Genomic DNA, 22,141 nt, shown 5'->3' on the forward strand with positions numbered 1-22,141 from the left:
GATGCTCTCCAGATGCAAGGTAAGGAATTAAATCATGGGATAATTCAATTGGAAAATTGCTTGTAATTATGGAGAATGCAGCGTCTGCTTGACTCCTCGTGGTGATTGGTAGTTGCTTTAAGAATAGTGAGGTAGTCTGTGCAATGCATGGGGAATACAAATAAGTAGCTGTGTTATGAGAAATCTCATTTAGTTTCACAAAGATATGGTTTTAACATGATTAAAACTGTATTTGCTGACATTAATGATAATCCATTTTCGCTGTCCCATTACTGCCAATGGCCCACAGTAACAGAACAGCAGCATTCACTGACAGCACCTTCCCTCTGAAGGAACTCTGAGTGCTTTGCAAACATGCACAGCATGGTCCTGCTCTAAGCAAGGACCCAAACAGGCTGGTGTGCCTCCCCTCATTTAAAATATCTGCATGCAAACAGCCTGGTTCCAACAGGTCATTTAAATCTCCGATGCCAAAGGTTGACAACTGCTGGAAATGAAGGATGGTGCTCCTTCCCTTCAAATATTAAAACTCTCAGTAGTAACAGAGGAGAAGGCTGCCATAAGGTCTAGTCACAGACCCTCTAGTACTGACAGCATGGAATACCCAAAAGAACTGACAGCTACCAGTGGAGAGCAAGAGCCATCTTGTCATCTCTAAACTGAGCATGTATTCTGAAAATAACAGGATGACTCAGGGTTTTACCATCTTTCATAGACTAATTTTACCAGAACTGATGCTAATTAGCATTACAACACAAGGTGACAGGGTCTGCTCACTATTTTAAAGTTGGCAAACTGAAAGACCAACTGGCTGTTGGGTGCGATCACATTCCTATAGTCAGTGATTGAATGGGAAAAACACCTAGAAATACTAATTTTCTGTTTCATGGTTTAACCATTAAAACACACAGCTCTCGGTGTGTAAAACTCTAGTTATGGTAGCAGTGGTTACTGTGATGCTACATTATCTCCTCTTTATCTACTGAAATGTTTGCCTGAATTTTTTTTCTTTCATTTTTACTTTAAAAAGCTTTTACAGAAAAACCATTAAGGAACAAGAGATCAATTATTTACAAGTTGCTTCAAAAATCAATCATCCAGTATCAAAGCTAAAGTTGTTATTTTTAGTAGTATTAACTACACAATAATTAAAATTTATTACAAAGTCACAAGCCCTCATTAAGTTGCTGTCAATTGAGGGAAAAATTCCTCAAAAGCAATTCGTTTTCTTTAAAGTGATTGTAAAAAGATTCCCATCAATTAAAGAGACATCTGGTAATAAGGAAAAGGTGATAAATTATCTTCTTTTCTCAGTGCTAGTACTTTGTAGACCAAAGGTAGTGCAGAAGAGAAATTCTAATGGTTTTATCTTTTCTTGAAAAGGAGAATAAACAGCCTTGTGTGGGGCCACATAGACACAATCCTGCAGAGACAAGCCTTGCGTTTCAATCTAACCAAGATTTTCAGCAAATTCTGTAAGTATTTGGGCAATCATAATAAATAGAGAAGTTCTATGCATGTTCTTTTTTCAAGCAAAAACCAGCAGAAAACAAAAAAAACCAACCTAAAACAGCTGCTGTTATGCAGCAAGGCTTCCAGTGACACAATGCACATTTTTATCGCCTTGTGGCAGTGTCAGGCTTTAAAAGCATCCCAGGTTTTAGCTCAACGAAAAGAAACTGGGAGCATCCTCAGCAATTTCACAAATAGACTTATTAAAAATGTGGGTTAGAAAAATGCCACCACCTCAAGTCTGTACCCTTTAATCCAGCAATCCCAATGATGCTTTCTTAGGACAATACCTGGTAACAATCAGAGGAGAGCAACAGAGCAGGAAGGTGCCTTTTAGAAAACAGTTCTTAGGAAAAACCAGCAAAAAATATCCCCCAGCAAAATACAACCCACACACAAATAAACAAGGAGCTTTGATTACATTTGGGATTGAAAGAGGTTAGTCTGCAGTTCACTCAAGTTTCTGCAGTTTGTATTACTAACAGTTTTAACAACAAGGAATTGTTCAGTAACTCAGTTTCATTTTTAAAAAGTTTAGCTTGCTGGTAAAAGTAATGTACCAAGTAACCAACAAATCTGTTGATTTTTGGAAGTTTAGGTCATTCCTGATGCATTGCCCAATTACCAACTTTGCACTCGGGGTCAGTTTTGGTGCCCCACACTCTGGAAGAGTTAATGGATATAACATTGACTGAGGCACAGGACAACCAATTTGTTGCTGTAATGAAGTACATTTCACCTGCCCACCCACAAAGCACTCTGAAATATATAATTTCATTCAGATTAAAAAAAAAAAAAAATCCAAACACAGCAGAGAGTGGTTAAAGGCAAATTGTGTCCAATGTGCCTCTTTTCCATACAGCCAATTTGTGTCTGTGAACTCAGGGACATCCCAGCCAAACTTCTCCATGCAAAACACCTCTCCCCCCAGGATAAGCAGTGCTTCACACCCATGTGAGATCCCTCAGCTGGTTGGAGCTGGTTCAATTACACTTTGTCACTCACTCTGTAATGACAGTGCAGCTCAACAATCACTCAAGCACTGACCCTGCTCCAGCATTTTCTTACAGCTACCCTTACCTGTCCAGACAAACACCTTCCCCTGTAAATCAGTGGGAAGAAATGGAAGCACTCATCTATTACACAAACATTCACCCAAGCACATCAGCAAATGCACAATACCGCTGTTATTGGAAGCGTATTAGCTCACTGCAAGGAAAACCTGAACACTGATTCCCAGCACTTCACCTGCAGTGGAACTCCCCTCAGTCATGGCAAAAGCCCACTGTACAACAGAACAGGAGGTCTTGTGTTAATGGAAGCCAGTGCTCAGTTTCTAAACAGGCAGCATTTTAACTTCTAGTTCTTGAGTATTTTTTAATTTTAAGGCAGTTGGGAATAATACTGCTGAATCCAAGCTCACCAAATACTCCAGAAGTTTCCATATTCAGTCCAGCCTGGCATTTAACAAAAATCACTTCTTGGACAGCAAACACCTGCCATTAGCCACCTGTTTTGCAAGGTGACCACAGAGAGAACTGCCTGCAGCAAGCCAAGCACCAGCCCTGAGAATGCCTGGAGTGCATTTTAATCATCCCTTGCTTCAAAGCCATTACAATTACCACTGGATTTTTTTCAGCCTAACTGGGATCCAGATTTTCTGTTCTCTAATTAGGTGATCAAATCCTTCAAAGATAAAAACTCCTTCTACACCTTATTCACCTTTCTCCATTGATGGAGAAAACAACCAGCTACAGATGCTACACTGGTAGTCATACTTAAATAAATGTCCTTAAAGAAACTTGCTGTTAAAAACATTAATTGTTGCTGTTCACTCAGCTGTTGCCACCAATCCCAAGTGGCCTGGCATCTTTGCTAAGAGGCTGATTTTAGAACCTATGCTTGCTTAACAGATACCTCTTTGTCTGATTAGTCATTAGGAAGGTCATTACTTTGAGAGTTAATTTCTGAATTAACTTATGCGACATTTTGTAATACTGTCTCATATTCTTGCTTTTTACCCTTAATTAACGCTAAAACAAAAATTAACTATCCAAGCTATTAGTTCCTCAGAAATCTTGATTTTCTAATAACACGGTAACACTGAATACATTGCCCTTAGACAGCTGGATAACTAAACCAATGACTACAAAATTAAAACAGCTTTCCCTACTGTGCAACAGGGCACTGAGGCCACCAGAACAATCTTTTCTTTTCCTCCAATCTGAGAAAGTTCCGTTTGTAAAATTCCAAGCTGTGCGTCACAGCAAACTTTCACCTCTAATGGAGTGGCCTTGTTGACATGCAGGATGAACTCAGGCAGACAGGCAGAGCCTGCCCTATCAATACCTGGTAGTCTGAAAAGCTGTAACATTTTAGAGCAGTTAAATACAAAACAACCTCTGTCTCCTCCTCAAATACTTTCACACCTTCAGGAAAAACACAGAGAGTGGAATTAAACCTGCATCCTAATGTTGGTTTAACATGGGCATTTTGTTTCTTCCATGCTCTGATTAAACACCTTGAAAACAGAACATCCTTGAACGTTCTGCTCAAAATCAATACTGGAGCTCTGCAGCTTGGGCTCTTCTCTGATAAACAAACCTACTGCGACAGGTGAAGAGGAGCTGTGATCTAACCTTTATTATGCTGTTTAAGTGTTCTAAATTACTGCCAGAGATGCCTATCTGTTGTACACAGCAAAATGCTTCCCTTCAGTGCCTGACCTTTCCACTTCCCCACTGGAAGCAAAGGAAAGCAGCAGCATGTCCTCCACAAAAAGCAGCACACAAGGTGAGTTATTGTGGTTCAGTCCTTCATCAGGTTTATCCTTTTAACACAGGCAGTGGTAAGTAACAAATCTGCTGCTTCTGCTGTTTGAACATCTTTGCAAATGTGGAGAAATCTACTCATCACCTTTTTTACTCATGTTTACATGAGATAATTTAGAAAGACAGCCTCTCCCAGAAGAGTGGTTAGATCTGCTCACAGGCATAGAATGGAAAAAAGAAAAAAATGCAGAAAAATGGCTAAAAGCCTACTATTACATTTCTTAAATTCTTAAGGAAATGCCATTTAGAAGTAAGTGGTCCTTGCTTCTCTCATCTCTGTTATGACACTGAAGCATTCAGCTAACAAGGCTGGCTTTCATTTGACTTTGCAACTGATAGGAGCCATTAATGTAAATTATAAATGATTTTTTAAAAACACACTATTTTCATTTTAACAAAAGACAGTGACTCCTATTTAACTTTTACAAATTCCTGTTTACTTGGGGAAGGTGAAAGATGAAGGCCAAGCATTTCCAAATTGCTTGCATTTGATAGATGAGAAAGCCTGAGCTGTTGAGACTAAAGGGACTCACAGGGACTTAGAGAAAGCAATTTCCTTACCATGAGTGGCACACAAAAATTTAATTTATTGCACAGAAAGGAAGTGCTGCTCAACACAGGAACAGGGTCTAGGACTGGAGGTCCCAAATCAACAAAGAGGTATTGTGGTGTGTTCCCCAGCAGGGTTACAACATAACATGGAGGGCCATGTTCTATTGCCCCCCTCAGCTCTCAGCCTGTCTGAAGATGGGAGAACAATTGGGCAAGTCCAGCCATCACTTTTCTTCCCTCTCTGCTCTCCCACTATGGCTGTTCCCATCTTCATGCATTATACCATCTGCTTAATCACTGTGCTCTCAAAACAAGCAAGCAAAGAAAACAGATGAAACTTCAGGGATAGCTTCTAGCTCATAATTGAAAGGATGGTTATTCATTAGAATCTAAGCAAGTTGCTTGGGGCTACCAAAACAGGCATCGCATGGTATTATGAAATTTATTTTTTAAAGACAGAAAACAGAATTCTCATTCAGTATCTTGGCTTTAACTCTGCAACCTTCTTTGGTTGTTTTGAGTGGGATAAAATAAGGATGCTGAGTTTAAGCTACTATATGAGAAAACAACTAAGCTCAGAGACCCCACCCCCTTCAAGGTAAAGGCAAAAAAAAAAAAAACTACTCCAGTGAGGTTTAATATTAACAATTTCTGTAAGATTTAACCTCTGAATACACACCTAGGGGAATATTTCTTGCAACACCTCTGAATTAGTACATGTAATTGTGAGAAAAACGAGATATTACAAAAGCATTGGTATCAACACATCCTTTACAGAACTACATCTAAACAACTTGAAATTAATAGGAAAACCAAGGAGAGAAATATTTTTTTAAAAAAACAATCCTCTCTTTACCCACATTTACCAAAATGATTAACCTCTATTGGGTTTAGCTTCATCCACACAAAGATCCTGACTGAATCATATTTTCTCTACCGCTGTTCTAAATTAACAATTTCTTATCTCTGATTAATTAGCTGGACTTTGTTCTTGGCAAGAGTCACAGCAGTAAAACCTCTTAGCTTCTAAAATTCTGTGACTCTTTTTTAATGTATTCACCCAAGCAGAGATGTGTAAGATAACTACTGTAATACAACAGACCATCATTGAGGAGAAGAGTAACAGCAAAAATGCTTCAGTTCTTGTCAATCTGATTATGTTTTTAACAGACTCTCACAGAACAGTTGTGTAGAAAATCCCACATGATAAACATCTGTTCATTACCAGTGGAGCAAGCCAACTTCATGAAGGAAACACTGGGGACCAACAGGCCCAACAATTGCTAGTGGTGGCCAAGGTGCAAGGGACACAAATTTGGCACAGCAGGGAACACAGCTCACCACACTGGGCTTTAGCTTCTCTCTGCTTTGACCGCACTGGGCTTTAGTTCCTCTCTGACAACAGGGAGAAACCTTTCTCCCAACTCCTCAAAACCACACAAAGTGCCTTATTTAGTAGAGTATTCTCAGAGCCTCCTAGGTGGGGTGCTGGAGAAGCACAGGTTATTGCAATATTTGGGAATGGATGTAGCAGCTAGACCATGCTTGGTAAGGATAATCAAAATGTAGCCAAGGGGCTGCGAGGCTCACAGGGTCCTTCTGACACTTCTTTGCCATACGTTGTATTTTTGTGTACAGAGCCATATGTGTGAGCTGTCATTGGCACGGTAAAAAATAAACACATTAAATGGAAGCAGGTAGGCTAGAAAGAAATCAAAACTACCAAATAACTTACTAATCCAGTGAAGAAATTTTTTTTGTGCAAATGTGAGTTTTACATGCTTAAAAAGTTCAGTTTAAAAAAAAACCCTCTGAACACAACATATGCATGGACATACACAAGCATTTCATGATAATGGACTTTGTCCCTACACTACAGAGGGAAAACAATTACATTTGTGTGTGAATCTGGAATTCTTTCCTATTAAAAGGTCAAACACAGCCAAGAGCAGGACACACTTCCCTCCAGCTGTCCTTTTAATATGCCTCTCATCTTGCCAAGGAGAAAGTGTCATTAGGAGTGAGAAAGAGACCATTTTACAAGCCATTTATTCTTCATTGTCTCTGCCTTTTCTGGATAAACTTGTTGGAGTACATTAGTCACAGGTATGCAGCAAGCCATTAGAGCACACTAACATCTGATGTACACTGAAATTAGTTTTTCTTCTTCAGCTTGGGGAAGAGACTGCTGGATGTTTCATACAAGCCTTCACTGAATTAAGGAATGAACAAACAAGATTTCTAAAATCAACAAACCCACGTGCCTCTCCACAGTCTGTATAAATACATACCTACTCTAAAAATAAACACACTGTCCTACAGTGAGACAATCATTTGCCTCTTTAGAGCAGGCTCATTAAAGGGAAATAATTTTGCAATAACAAAGCACAAGTGTAGTCCCATTGAGAAGGGCAGGCTGCAAAATGGAAGGAACACCTGGTCCATTTTTTGTACTGACAGAGCATGAGCTGGAATCTGATCCTTATAAAAAGGCTGTGTTTTTCCTCCTCCACAGCCCAGTGGACTCTGGAAGCAAGTTTGGTTTGCATTTAGTGTCTTAATGTTGCATAAATTCCTATGGGTATGTGTTGTAACACTTGATACATTTATGTTGCCAAATTGAGTCTCAAAATCTAAATCTCATCTAGAACAGCCAAACTATTTGCTGTAAATAATATTTTTAATTCTAAACCTCCTGTTTTTATACAAATAACTTGATAGCCATCCCTACAAATCCATAAATCTCTCATTTGCAGTAAGACTGATGGATAATTTTCAGCCTGTGTTACTTCCAAACCTCACTTAATTCTTCTACTGTTTCACTTGTGGTATGTAGCTCATTCTTCAACTCACAACAATTATTTCCACTGAGACACTGACTAAACCTTAAAGAAGAAAATAACTAATAGGAAACTGAATCCCACTTGAACTAAATGAAAGTACAAAAACTCACAAATCTTCATGGGATACCTGCAGTTTACCTGAAGGCATATAAATAATAAAACTAGGGTGGCATCATATCATATCTTTTTAAGGACTATTCAGCCATCTGGACTGAACCAGGATGATCCAAATTCTTCTCCAGCATTAGAGAGAAAGATGCAATAAACATTTAGGTCTGCAAATTTTTTTTTTGTCAAAATTTGTGACAGGTTCAAAAACATTTTTCCTCCAAATAGAAATTCTCCTGAGAAAACAGTTCTTGGTTTGTTGCTTCTTTTTCCAGGCCTAAGGTGTCAAGATCTCAAACTCCATGTAATGATTTACTAAATAAGAAATACCTCTGATATCTTGTTCAAAAGACACCTAAGCTGGATCAATTCTATGAGATCAAGGCATATTGTCAAACCAGTATAAGACTTAATGTAAAAGGAAAACTTCTCTCTGTCTAGTGTGAGCCCAGCTACCCTCCTTACCCTTTACTCTTTCCCCTGGCAAATAGCTATCTTCTTCTAAGAGAATTTCCAAACACCCCTCCCTTTTCTTTTTTGTGGAATTTTAAGTGATACAAGTATTTTTTTGAGTTTTACATGAAAAATAACTTATCACCTACCTATTTCTTGCAAGCCCACCCTGATTTATACCCTTCTGTTTTGTTAATAAAGTGATAATCTGAAACAAAGTATTATTTATTATCTTTTATTATCTACCTCATTCTTCTTTGTCTGAGGAATCATAAATCAAAGTCAACAGCCATTTTATAATCCTGCAGTTCATTATCACCCATTTGCTAATATGCTCAGTGCCTTAGCCTTGCTCCATTTCTTTAGTAATAATTATAAAAATTAAAACCACATTAACACAATATGCAGATACTTCTTGCTTTAGAACTTACATAAGAGCTTTTCAACTAATCAGTGGCTGGTTAGGGCACTGTCCTCATTCATCTCCCACTTCCCCTGGCATCCTTCATGAAAGTTTAATCTACATCTTCCATTAAGAACTCAACCAGAGTTCACATTTGCACAGGGAGGCTTATTACTTTTTTGATTTTTATTTGAAATAGTGGTCGTATCTCTACAACTTATCTCTTCATCTGAAATTTTCATCAAGAGCTGCATATTTTCCTGGTCCTGAAATCCTCAAATCACAGAAGCAGAAGTTCACTTACTTGATCTAGAATCACAAGATTTAAAAGAGGAGCAGGGACCTTGCTTGCACAACCACAGTCAGGAGCAGGCAAGACTCTAATCCTTCCCATTTAAAACTGCATTTTTGGTTAGAAACAGATCACTCTGAAATTTAATCAAACCTGGAACTCAGTTTGTATGCAGCTGTTTTGGGTCCACTGCTACTGGTCCTGCCTCCTTAAATACAGAGGATTAACTTTGTAGGAGAGGTTCTCTCTCTTCCCTGTAGGATTTGACCAGAATGAAGCCCCAGCTGTGGTCTCAGATTAGGGGCCACAATTGCTGCCTGCCAAAGTCCAGCACTGCAGGAAGCTGAGCCAGGGCTTCCCTGGAGGAAGGACAATACAGCACTGCAATAAGGTAACAAGAGAGGTGAATCCTGAAGAGTCCCACTGGCTGGTGGCTCTTAAACCATCCCTGATGGATGCCAAACTCAGTGCTGTGTCCTAGAGGCCCCCACAGCACAGAAAACTCTGGGTTTGACTCAAGAGTTGAGAGGCACAGAATTTATGGCTGGTTTGACCCATTTCAGATTTATCAGAGAGGCAAATGACTCTAGAGCATGACAAAAACATACACCCACACAGCTGAAAGTGCAATTTCCTTGGTCTACAAACTCCTTCCTTCTAGCCACAGACTGGGCTGCCTCACCTGCCTCCCCAGGAAATAATGCCACAGTTGCAAGATCTCCAGCTCCTCATGTTTCATTACGATTGACTGCAGTGCATTTGCTGGTATAATATATTATGAAGGGTCATGAATAATTAAAAATTAATCACACTTGTCAAAATAAATAAATGCAGTCAGTCATGCAGAATGCTTGAATTTTTTATAGCGTCTTTTTGCTTATTCATGAATTAAAAGAAGTCTTGTAACCCACAATGGATTGCCTACTCATTGCAGCTTGTACAGGCCCCATTCAGACCCCAACAGAGGAGGTTTTCCTGTCAGCCTTTAGCACATCAGTGGAACTTGAACCTTACATCTCTGACCCTGCAGCAAGTTACATAACTAGAGCAGGTCTTCAGGGACCTAGCTGGCAGATACACCAGTGATTCTCTCACTCACTGGTCCACTTATAAGATGGGGGGGTCAGAGGAGAGTGACGCATTTTAGCACAAATTTTAAAAATCAAAACCTTGGTAGCCTCTCTAATCTACATCTCTATAGGCAAACAGTCCAGCAGTTCTTCCTACCAAATACTCAATATTTTTGCACGGTTTGATGGCATTCCCAAGGCTTGAACAGAAGAGCAAATAATAGTAAACATTTAAATAGCAACTCTTCTCTGACACTCTAAATTGGTCTAAAACTGTTAATGCACTTCTATCTTTTTTCAAAGGGAACCTAAGCCTGGGCTGGGAGGTGAGCCAGGAACACACCACCACACCAACCCTATCAGACCAAGGAGCCATCGACTTTCAACGTTTGGCTCTGAGAACAGACAGCTGGAAAGAGAAAATGAAAAAGAATGTATGAACAGGGAGAGCAAACAGTTTTCCCTCACCACTCTGGACTTCAGGGACTGCTCACATGAGGATTTTCTGGGCCAGAAAAGGTTCTACAGAGAATTTAGTAGCTGTAACTATTTCTCTTCCCTGCGCATATCCTGTCAATTTGCACAGCTGCAGAAGGTTCCAGCAAAAATAATACCCTGGGAAGAATGTTCCACAGTTTCACTGTTGGCTAAATACTGAGGGATCTCCTTTTGTTTTGCCTGACATATAATAATTTTGCTTGATGCTGCTCAATACTGTATTAGAAGAAATATCAAATATTCCTTTTGTACTCATCCTTTCAGTGCTTTACCTTGGGAGTTTATAAACCTTTATACATATTTTATAAATTTCTGATTTCTACACAACCCTGCATGTATTCCTTTAGATGCTTTATGAAGGCAGGGTAGCCCTAGTCAATTTAAGTGTTCCTAGAAGACAACCATTACATACTTTATCATATTTGTTTCCATTCTTTAAAAACTTTCCCAACTGTACTAAAATATTTTTGATGCATGGAATCTAGAACAGAAGACTGAGCTCTAAATACACCTGCCCCACACATTTACAGTATAGCGTACTGTTCCTATTTTCCACTCCCTTCTCACTGAGCCCCCAAATCATATTTATTTTGTGACTACTACTGAGGTGATGCTTTCACAGCTCTATTCTTACACTTAAATCAGCTTAAATGACAGTAACCAGCTCAGAATCTGTCTGCATATTGGCCAAGCTCTGATTGTGTCTCCCACCACCTCAATTCAAACAACCTGCACTAAATTTCACCTGCCACTATTAGCTGGTTAAGCATCCCTTTTCAATTCCTTGCAAACCAGACCTTCAATCTTTTACCCTGAATAATTTAATATCAAACTCTGCCACCTCACCATCTATTACTATCCAGAAGATCAATGATTTGTGTGACACCACTGCTGAACATGCCAAGAGAGTGGATTGCTCAGCTGTGACTGCAACCAGATGCTGAGACACCAGGAGTTAGCTCTTCCTCTAGGAGGTTTAATCCATGCTGACTTCTTCTGATTTCCTGACACTGAAATGTATCATGCTGCTGGGACAGGAACAAAAATACAGAAATTCTTCCAATGTGGCTCTTTGGGAGATCTACCAATGATTTTCCACTGAACATTTTACAGAAACTCATGCGAAGCCTAATGAATCATACCAGAGGCATTTGTCTCTATCAATGTCTTGCCATGACTTGATAACCAAGTGACAAGGATGAGCTAAACCATCCCAAAATCTAGTTAAGCTATCTGTTTATCTCTGTGCATTACTGTCTGCAAAGGAGATGAAATGAGATTGAGATAATTGCAAGTACAATTTGCAGGAAACAGTGGGGGTTGGAACTACTGTGCTTAATTATTTCAGATTGAAACAGACCACACAACTATCTGTGCCAAACAGCTGTAATTAAAGTGATTTAAAATAGAGAGATGCTAGCTCCAAGTGTTGATTTTCAAATGAGTCTTTATACATGCAAGAGTTACAGTCATCGATGAGTTGCAGACCTACAGCTCCACTGAAAAAAAAAAATACCACTATGTCCAACATGCCTGGAAATTTTAAAAAACAAGCCCACACATACACAAGCAAACAAACCACACAAAATAATCTACACTCATGCCCCACAAATCTAAATCCACTCAATCAATTTGACACTGGTTACCTGTTCCTCAGAATAGAAGAAAACAGCAGAACACAAGTTTCAGCCTAAATTGCCTATATTCCAGATGAGAACCTCCAACCATTAGGGCTAGAAATAGAATTTTAACACAATAGGCAATTGGAAATCATCAACCAATACCACCTTGGGCTTTGGGCTGCAGGGCCAGCCAAGAGTCTCTCTTTCTTCTGCTTTGATAGATATAAAACTGAGTTAAACAAAGGTATAACTACTGGAAAAGATCCAAAAGCATCATAACATTGACAACACATAGCACCATGGGGTCCTGGCCAGGCTCTTTACCTGGAACAATACATTTACTTCCTTGTGGGTTTTCCCCCCACTCCAGGAAAATGACAGCTATTCTTCTCAATTCAAAACAAGGTTTTAACTCCTAAATTTCAGGGGCAGCCAGCTTGCACTAGAATTTAAGAAAAAGAAGAACAAAACAGAAATTCTGATTTACCTCAAACTCTCCCTGAGCTGTACCTTTGTAGGAAGCAATTCAGGCTGCGGGTGGATGTTTATTGATGTGGAAATTAGAAGATATTTGCATGCAGCACAAATGTGGTCCATCTGCTTTATACACGACACAGATCACACCAAAATGACTTGGTCTGCTGATGAATCAATGGGCCTTAAAAGTTAATTTATAATGGCTATCTGGGGAAAAGTACTATACTATTGATATGGATGAGAAAATAGAATATGAATGAAAGCAGCACAGAAAATTTCCTCAATATTTGCCTGAGCACAAGAACTGTCACGAGCAGCCAGACTGCAGCTCTGCAAAGTCAAATTCTGTCTCCAGCGCTGGCTCCTAAGAAAAGAATTCTGTCACTTGCAGCCTTTTGTGTAAGACTTCTTGACTCTAAACAGACTACTGAATTAAACATCCAGTGATGAATGTATTCTGCAAGAATTCATCTGATCTTTCTTTAAACTTATACACACTTCTGGCCCCACAACATTAATTCATGTATTTTATTACCACTGTTTATTCAGGTACTACATGAAAAATGTCTCAGCTTGCTTGTTCTAAACCCAGAGCCCACCAACTTCACAGCTGCTTTCCAATGCTCTTCAATCTGCTTTTTAATGACCTCTAACCCCTGCTATCAGAGATTGAATTGAGAATCTTTGTCTGTTTAGTTTTTCCTACTATGCAAACTGTGTTATATCCCTTGAAATTTTTGTCATCATTCCTGACACCTCTTTGTTCTCCTGGATAAAGTTTGTAGCTCTAACTCCCCCATATTCATTTTTGTAGATCCATTCTCATCAAAACCACCTTCCAGAGAAGTTCCAACACAGGTGTCACTAACAGCTGAAAGGATGTTAAGAATTTTTCTGCTTTCCCAGGACTAGAAGAGCACAAATATATCTAAAAATCTTTTCAGAACTGGAAATCTTAATGAAATATGCTGCTGTTCACAGATATGATAATAAGAAGGAAAAGTAATTCCAACAAACCACAGTTTTTCCAAGGGAAAAAAAAAAAAAATCTGTTGCACTCCCATCTCTTGAGACCTCCTAGCTCTCTTCAGAGACAGGATCTTTTTTGTTATACTAAGGACAAAGCCCATCTTTGTTTTCTTACCAAACAGAGAACCTAAGCCCTGGATGGAAGGATATTACCTAAAATGGTCTGCAAACACACAAGTGGTAAACAGGACCTAGAGCAAAGATAAGGCCAGACTCTTCCAAACACTGAATGACCTTAAACATGAGCACCATAGAACAGTTTTCATCCAAATATCAGCCACAGCAAGGGCCAGCCCAATTCAGATTTTACTCAAGGCTGTATTTGATACTTTGCTTCTGAGATATATGATGGAGCTTGCCTTTAGGTGAAAACAGATCTCTCCTGTGCAGAACAACCCCCTTTTGTTTGTCACTTTGTTTTCACTCACTGTCTGTTGAGGCAAAGGGATTAGAGCTGTCTTTAGCACTTCAGGGGAACATGTTTGTTTGGGCAGCATTTTGGGGTTTTCTGTTATGGTTATTTTAGGGGGTGGAAGCAAGGGTGTTTTATTTTAAAACTAACCACTACTGATGGCATTGCACAGCTGTATTCATCTTACCTTTGGGGGTGCTCTCAGAGTGATCTGTGTCTGGCCCATCTGGGAGGTTTAGCTGCGAGATTTCCTCTGCATTCAGTCTGACCCAGGCATTGGTGGGGGTTTCCTGATCTTTTGAGGTAAAGGAATACTCCAGCTCACAAGGAGATTCAAAGTTGCAGTCAAATACTGGAAAAACAAAATGGACACAAAACACTCCAGGTTAATTAAATGTGGTATCTTCTGTGCTTGAAGGTAGCTATACATACATGTGCATGCACATTCATTTTGTACTTCAGTAAGTTAGGGCTTGATTTTTTTCCATAATGAGGTAAAAAGAAATAGGGAATTTAAGAAATAGGGAATTTTTGCCTGTAAACAGACAAGCAAAAAGGGGCCTGAAACGGGCTGCACAGGGAAGTTCATTATGGAGACAGCAGCAAATCAAAAGGAATGCCCAAGAGCCAGTAATTCCCCTTCAGGACAGGTCAGAGGGCAGCTCTGGCTAAAGTGCAGAAAGACATCATCTGGATTGAAAGGAAAATAGTTTAGCCAATGGATGAAATGGGACAGAAAGCCAATCTCTTCTGGCATGATGCTTCAAATTCAACCAGGACCATTAGAGTGCAAAGACTCCTCACATGGTTCACACCCATGTTTCACCTCAGTGAGCACAGGTCTCTACAAAGAGAGCCATCTGTCCTGGGCATTTGGAATGTGCTGGAAGCCATGGGGACTGTACCCCAGGAGGTGACATGCTGACCCCCAGGGTTTGAAACTCTTTCCTGAGACAACAGAGGCAGCAAAAACCTGACTGCCGTCACAGAAACTTCAGCCTCCAGGCGGCACAGCCAGCAACTGCCTCCAACAGAGATTCCTCTTTTTGAGACGTTTCTCTAGAGAAACCCATTACCTTGCTGGTACAACTATGATTCACTTCTCAATGTCCAGTTTACTATCCCACCATAGTTCAAGCTGCTTAACACAACATGCAGTGACAACCTGCAAGGATTTTACTTTGAATTGCCAAGATCATTAAATTTTCTGGAATGCCCAGTATGCATTTGCTTTTGTCACCACAGTCAGCACTCAACACAATATTCAGTGAGAGAAAGAAATGGTTTTAGAACTAACTCAGTGTTTCTGAAGAGGCTAAAGTCCATTAGAAAAAGCCAAGGAAAAAAATTCAGCTGCTCCTTGGAGTATTCTGCACTGTCTGTTTTGCCATACAATGCAGGTGAAACAAATAATCTGAACCAACATTAGTGAAATTAACTGATTTTTTTAAAACTTCAATTACACTCTCTGTTAAACATGTAATTTCTTCTTGTGGGCACAGATTTATGTAGTTCAGCCTATTCTCCTGGTGATAAAATATTTTCTAATCTGAAGGTTAATACTGCTGCCCTCTTGCTATACTCTCCCCAGCTTATTTCCCTTTTTAACAGCAAGCTGGAAGGAACAGAGTCTTTTTTCCAGTTTATATTTGATTTTCTTAACCAAGTGCTTTATCATTCACTCAGCATTTTAAATACCTCACAACACCAGGGAAACCATATAACATAAGGAGTCAATTTACAGCACAAGCAGCAGTAACAAGGATTACACTAATTTCCTTAAATCCAAATGCAAGGGCCCCTACCTGCTTCAGGCCCCTAAATTTTCAATATAAATTTCATGATTCATGAAGCACACTTCAATTTAGGCAGAGGGGAACTGTGGATATATTCATGCAGTTTACTACTGCAATATCATATCCAAACCTAAGACCATGTATTTCTAGTTCCTGACATGGTCTAAAAAAAAAAAAAAAGAAGAAAACAAAACAAAAACCCCAAAAAACCAAAAATAAACCCCAAAAAAGCAAAAACTAAACCAAATATTTTTAACTGAAGTGTTAGGAGTCTGGTAAACTTTGCACCTAAGCCCAGAGGGGCAAAAGAGCACTCAAACACTGAACTATAGTTTACAGAACATATATTACCTTTAGTACTCACAGAGAACACCTTGAGCAGTGTGTGCTTTAAGGCACTGTCAAAAAAAATATGGAGGGGAGAAACACAGCTCACACAAGGATTTTTTTGATGGAACTCACTGAATGACAAATGGGAAAGCCCAGGCCAAGGGCCACGCATGGCAAAACCAATCATTTCAAATCAACTATTTCATTCTTTGTGCACTTCTCTTCCCGATCAATCTCATATTTTCTGCAGCTTTCCAGCAGTTGCTGCTGGCTTCCCCTCCTCTGTGCCCAGCTGCTGGGAACAGAGGCCTTTGTGCTCCCTAACCCTCCTGACCCAAGCAGAGGGGCCTTTCATGGATACCCAAAGGCGCTCTCATTCTCCTCTGCAGTCCCCCTGGCTGTCTGATTGTGGTGCCATGAGCACTCAATGGCCAGCTCTGCTCCCCACTTTGCTCTCCCTTTGCAGAATCCCCATCTCCAAAGAGAGCTATCAATCAGTTGTGGAGCCCTTAACACAGCGGGCCTCTGACCTACAACTGGCACAACTTAATTGGGGTAAGTGGTTAAATACCAGGCCCTGCTCACAACCAGTGCTGTGACCCCTGCAGACAGCCAAAGCCTCTGCCTGGAGCAGGGAAAGCAAAGGAAGAAAAGGCAAACAGCAGTGCCATTGCCTTCCCTTGCAATGAAAGGCCTGCAGAGAGTGGGCATGGTCTGACATGCCTGCTGTGCTCACACTGAATGTCCTTCACTGCAGGCTGTTCCTTGGAAAAGAGGGAGACTGGCTCACACATCCCACAGTGTCTGTGATTCAGTGGAAATGCACTTGCAATTTTTACATGATTCAATAATCCCCTCACATCACCAGAGCATCAGTACTTTTTACAAGCTCCTATTTAAAATAGTCCTGTATCAGATACAAATTTCAGGGCTATTATCCTATTCAGTACAAAGAAATGATGACAAAGAAATACTATCTGATGTAACACAGAAAAATCTATGCAAACAGCATCCAGTCTTCCAGGGCTAACATTAACTTCCTACCCTCAGGCTTTCCTTCTTCCACAATGTCCTTCACTATTGACAATGTAATATACCTCATAAAAAAAAGAATTATATAATTTTTTCACTGAGAAGCTGGTCTTGGTGTGTTAGCTATTACAAGATCACATAAGCCACACTTGCAAATACAAAACCTGCATAATACTTGAATTGCTGCCACAAATCACCTGCCATTTTTTACATCTCTGCATAAAAATATAGTGCTTCTCTTTCCTTTTTCACTTTTGTCTTAACATTTAAAGGCTACACCAAGTTTATTGTCTCCTTGCCCAGTTAAGCACAGAAAGCAGTAGTCATGTGCCTTTGGAAGCTGGATGAAGGCCATTCTGCCTTTTTTTTTTTTTTTAACTGAAAAACTAAACGCTGCACGAAAGGGAATTAAAATTAACACAACCGCCAGTGGTTATTTTTTTAAACCCACTATCAATGTAAATTGTCTAGGTACAGAGCTTTTGGACTTGAATACTGTGCCTAGTCAGTAAAGTGGGGGGATTTTTTGTGACTTCTGATTTTCTAAAAGAGATGTCACAGAGATTTAAACCAAGTACAGGCATTTATGTCATGATCTATATTGACACCACAGATCATAAATACTTTACAGGAGTTTAAGATCCATAAAGAAAAAAATTAGCAAAATCTGTTCTTAAATAATGAATTAAAAAAACCCAAAACAGAACAAACAACTCTTTGTCCTACAGTCTCTTTTATCTGCAACTGCTGGGCAAGAGAGAGGCAGAACAGATAATTTATTAGAAGTCTATTTCATCATCATCATGCCTTTAAAGAAGAAACAAAAGTGATGCTTATAATCAAAATAAGATACAAACCTGTTTAAGAAAGACTGTAGATATAAATCAGTTCAGCTTTTGGTACGCAAAAAGATACAGAATATTAACCACAGACTGAAAAGCCAATTAAGCTACTATTCAATTAAAAAGACACTGGAATCTGTGTATGTCTGATTACGTTAGAGTCTTGTGAGTGTCTCAATTTATTTATTTTTTATCAACATACCTAACAACAATAATTTGTGCACAGATAACTAAAATATCTGGCAACCACATCTGTTTCAATTAAACTGATTAGAGTTTTCTAATAAACAAATGCCTTTAAATAGTACTGTAAGTAATACACCATGGCACAGAAATCAGTGGGAAATATTCTTTTATATTGCAGCAGGTCAGCTTATGGATCATTCACTTTTGGGCCGTCTTGGATCATTCATGTAACCACACACCACAGACATATTCCTTATTTAGAACATATTTAGAACAAAACCAACCTAATATTAAGAGATAGATTTAAAAAAAAAAAACAACCCTGTTCTTGTCAAGACACTACTCTGACTGTCTTTTCTTCAGCCAGCCAATAAAAGATTAGGTTTATTTGGGCTAAACCACATTTCCTTCCAAACATAAAAATCTTACCAGCAGGTAGTTTCCTCTCAGACTGCTCCTTTCTAGTTCTACAGGTGTCTGGCTTTAAAGCTCCTTTTCCCTCCTGGTCTGCTGACTGTTACCAATCACTCCTCAATTACTCTCAGCTGGGCACACTTTCCAAAGCGTGTGGTTGCTTTCTCACTGCTCTACCACAGCCAAGGGAGCAGGGAGAGGTTCTCTGTTCTCAGCAGGAGCAACCTAGCGAGGGACATCCTCACTGGCACCTCATCAGCCTGCACATGACTAGTTTCTGCTCCATCTACAGCCAAATGCACAATGTAAAGGTCACCCACACCGATCAAGTCAGGACCACAATCTCCCTCAAGAACTCCTTCAGCAGCAACAATCACAGCAGCAGTGTAGAAACAGATAAAATATTCTTGCACAGGATGTCTTTTTTCAATACAAATATTGACAGATATTCCTTGTGGAGGAGACATAATTTAAATTGTGTAGTAGAGATCTGCTCTGCTGAGTGAGCTTTGAGACCTCCATCAATACCCACTAACCTCTATTTTACTCATGTTATAAGGCCTATAAGCTTTTAATTTATGACAGGGAAATGACAAATTGATTTTCCAGTTATTAATCCTAGTGACAGAGCCAGTTCCTAAAGCCTTCCCATTCCCTCTCAGTACAGAAGGGCACAGGGCATTCAATCTAAGGGTTTCAATTGCCTCATCAGGCCTTTCTGAATTTCTATTCACCAAACCAGGGTGCACATGTGGGGTGCCACAAAGAAGCCTGCAGTGATAAGTATTTCTCTCTGAAAATAGAACATAAATAGGAGACACTGTGCTCTCTGGCTGTCAGCTCACCTGCCTGATGAACATCCAGGAGGAGCCAAATACAGGCAGGTCCCTGGAAGTGTGAATTTCTTACTGGCACAAAGAAGAGATGAAACTTCTTGCAAATGAATTCCTGGTGCTGTATTTTAGCTTTGCACCTGGAGGCACAGCAGCAATTTAAAACAAGGGAATCTACCACAGGATGAAAAGGGCACAGCAGAAAAGCCCAAAGGAAAAGGGAAAAGGTGTTGGCAGTCGCACAAATTCAAGAGCAAAAACAATTGCGGGGCTTAACTGCCTTGTGCCTGCTGAGCAAGCAAGTCTGAAGAGACAAATTCACCTATTTCCTTCCATTGTCTAGCCCTGAGAAAGGGCAAACTGCACATTTTAAGGGATGATTATGTCACATGTGGTCTGCCAGGCACCCTGGGTCTTGCTTAGCAAATGCCTGTGCCAACAATCACTGCCTGCTCCTTGGGCTGCTGCTCCAGGAGCTGACAAGCGTGAGAGCAGCGCCATGGCCTGACAGGGGAGCTGGGGAGGCACTCGAGGAGCCCCACATGCAGCACAGCTTTGGGGTCCATGCCTTCTGATGAACCTCAGTCACCTGCCAGTGCAGCAGTGAGATCAGCTGGGCACCATGCCAGCTCCTCTCCCTGCCCTGAGACATAGCCTGTGCTCACCAGGGACCTCCATTTAATTTCAAGCTGCTTAGCACAAGTTAGCTTATCGCTCTCTGTGTCCTTGCTCCGCACCAGCAGGTCTCCAAGCACGATGCCCTGACCTTGACATTAGTGACAGGGCTGCTGCTGTGCCCTCACAGGGCTTCAAGGGCTCCTCAGAGCTTGCTGCCTGCCAGGAAGAGTTCCCCAATACAGTGGGGCCAGGATCTCCCCAGCACCCAGCAGTGGAGGCTGTCGGGCAGGGTCAAGGCTGGTAGTGCCAGCACTGCACACCCTTTGATGCCCACCTTGAAGGAAAACCACTCAGGTTTCCTTTGGAAGGGGCTTTAAGCTTAGATTGCATTCTGAAAAAGAAGTTTTAGAGGAGCAAATATATAGAGGAGCTACATATTGCATTCTGAAGAAAAAGTTTTAGAGGAGCAAATACGTCGGGGAATATCCCAGCAACATCCTGGGCAGGGTGCTTGGGCATGGATGCCCAGCACAGAGCAAGCTGCCTGCCTCCCTGTGGAGCCCAGAGCTCTCCTCATGCCAGATGCATTGAAATGAATCCTCTGGGGAGTGAGCCACGATGGATGGGCCACTGCTTAGAGAAAACAGCAATAATGCAGCTATTCATTTATTTGTTAAGAGAATCGTAAAAATGACAGCATCTACTTTATATCCACCCAGCCCCTCAGCGTGCACCAGGGACTGAATCACCAAAATCTCTGACAGCTGCTTTGTTCAGTGAAAATCAAACTACAAAGAAAGGGCCAGGACTCCTTCATCAATCAATTATAAGCACAGTCTTTCAAGAAAGCTACAGAGAGAGGTGTGAGGAAGGGGTGTTGGGAGAACAACTATCAACAGCTCTTGTTTTCATTCCTCCTGCTCCAAGAAGTGTCAGAGCTCATTCTCCACACAAGAAATATTTGTCCACCAAGTCTCCCATGCATGTAGCAAAAAAACAATACATGAAAGTGCATTTCTAATGCCAGTTCTGGCCAAAAAAAAAAGAAAATGAAGTACTGACTAACAGCAGTTAGAAAATATGCTCCAGTTGGCACAAAACAGTAGTTGGATGAACTGTCATATTTTGTCAATTCATACAAGGAACCTCTTGCATGAATTTCAAAAGATCTCTAGAGAAAATGAATACTTGAGAGATGGGGAGAAAAGACATTTGTTGTCTTACTGTTGTCATAATGTTGTCTTACTTATTTTATTATTGAAAAATACTGAGCTGTCATAGACATATTATCTGCAGACAAAAGATGATATAAGGAAAAGAAAGTTAAAATTTCTCCCTAAAAAGATTTTTTCTTCCTTCTTGCTTAACACAACCATCAGTTTAGCTAGGCAGATGCTGTGCTTCCTGACTTTCCTCCTTTTGGATTTCAGCACCACTGCACATAGCCAAAATACCATCTAATTGTTAAACAAGAATTCCTGCAAATGTATACAGGGTCACAGCATCTGCTGTTTTATATGGAACAATTCTGTTAATGTGGTGTGAGTAGTTGCTGTTAATTGAAACCTTGCCCTATTGCATTCATAATGCTATTTCCAAACTACATTAGAATACTTGTAAGATTGCAAAAAGGATGTGTTTGGATTAAGATGACACATCACTTTCCCAGTATCTTTAATAAGAAAGCACTGATTCAGTTTTCCTCCGGGACGAAGCAGCATTCTCCTTGCTCCCCTCCTGACTTAATCTCACCCCTGAGCAGGATCTTGCTCTAGCAATCAGTTTGTACCCATACATCTCACATGCCACACTGAGCCAAGAATCACAACAGCTTTATCATTCTGAAGATGTCAGTAGTAGTCTGATTTGTTGTAGAATTATGAAACAAGTAGTCATGGGATGCTAACTGCAACATGAATTCATCTGGCTGGTGCCCTCTTTCTCTCCATCTTCCCTTTTCCATGTTCAGACTCACTGAATTTTGTGGC

The 22,141-nt window shown here is 40.3% G+C and overlaps 1 protein-coding gene across 2 annotated transcripts in view; it reads right to left on the reverse strand.

Annotated features, from left to right (window-relative positions):
• The window catches only part of ALK (ALK receptor tyrosine kinase), a 307,502-nt gene that overhangs the window by 198,710 nt on the left and 86,651 nt on the right, over positions 1–22,141 (reverse strand). For both annotated transcript variants that reach the window (XM_054290348.1, XM_054290347.1), the window contains exon 3: positions 14,290–14,454. In XM_054290348.1, the coding sequence (XP_054146323.1) occupies positions 14,290–14,454 (165 nt within the window). The remainder of the gene's footprint in view (positions 1–14,289; positions 14,455–22,141) is intronic.

This window comes from Melozone crissalis, unplaced genomic scaffold, assembly GCF_028551555.1.
Source record: "Melozone crissalis strain CALT ecotype California unplaced genomic scaffold, PUWL_Pcris_2 ptg000081l_1, whole genome shotgun sequence".
NCBI classification, from domain to species: Eukaryota; Metazoa; Chordata; class Aves; order Passeriformes; family Passerellidae; genus Melozone; species Melozone crissalis.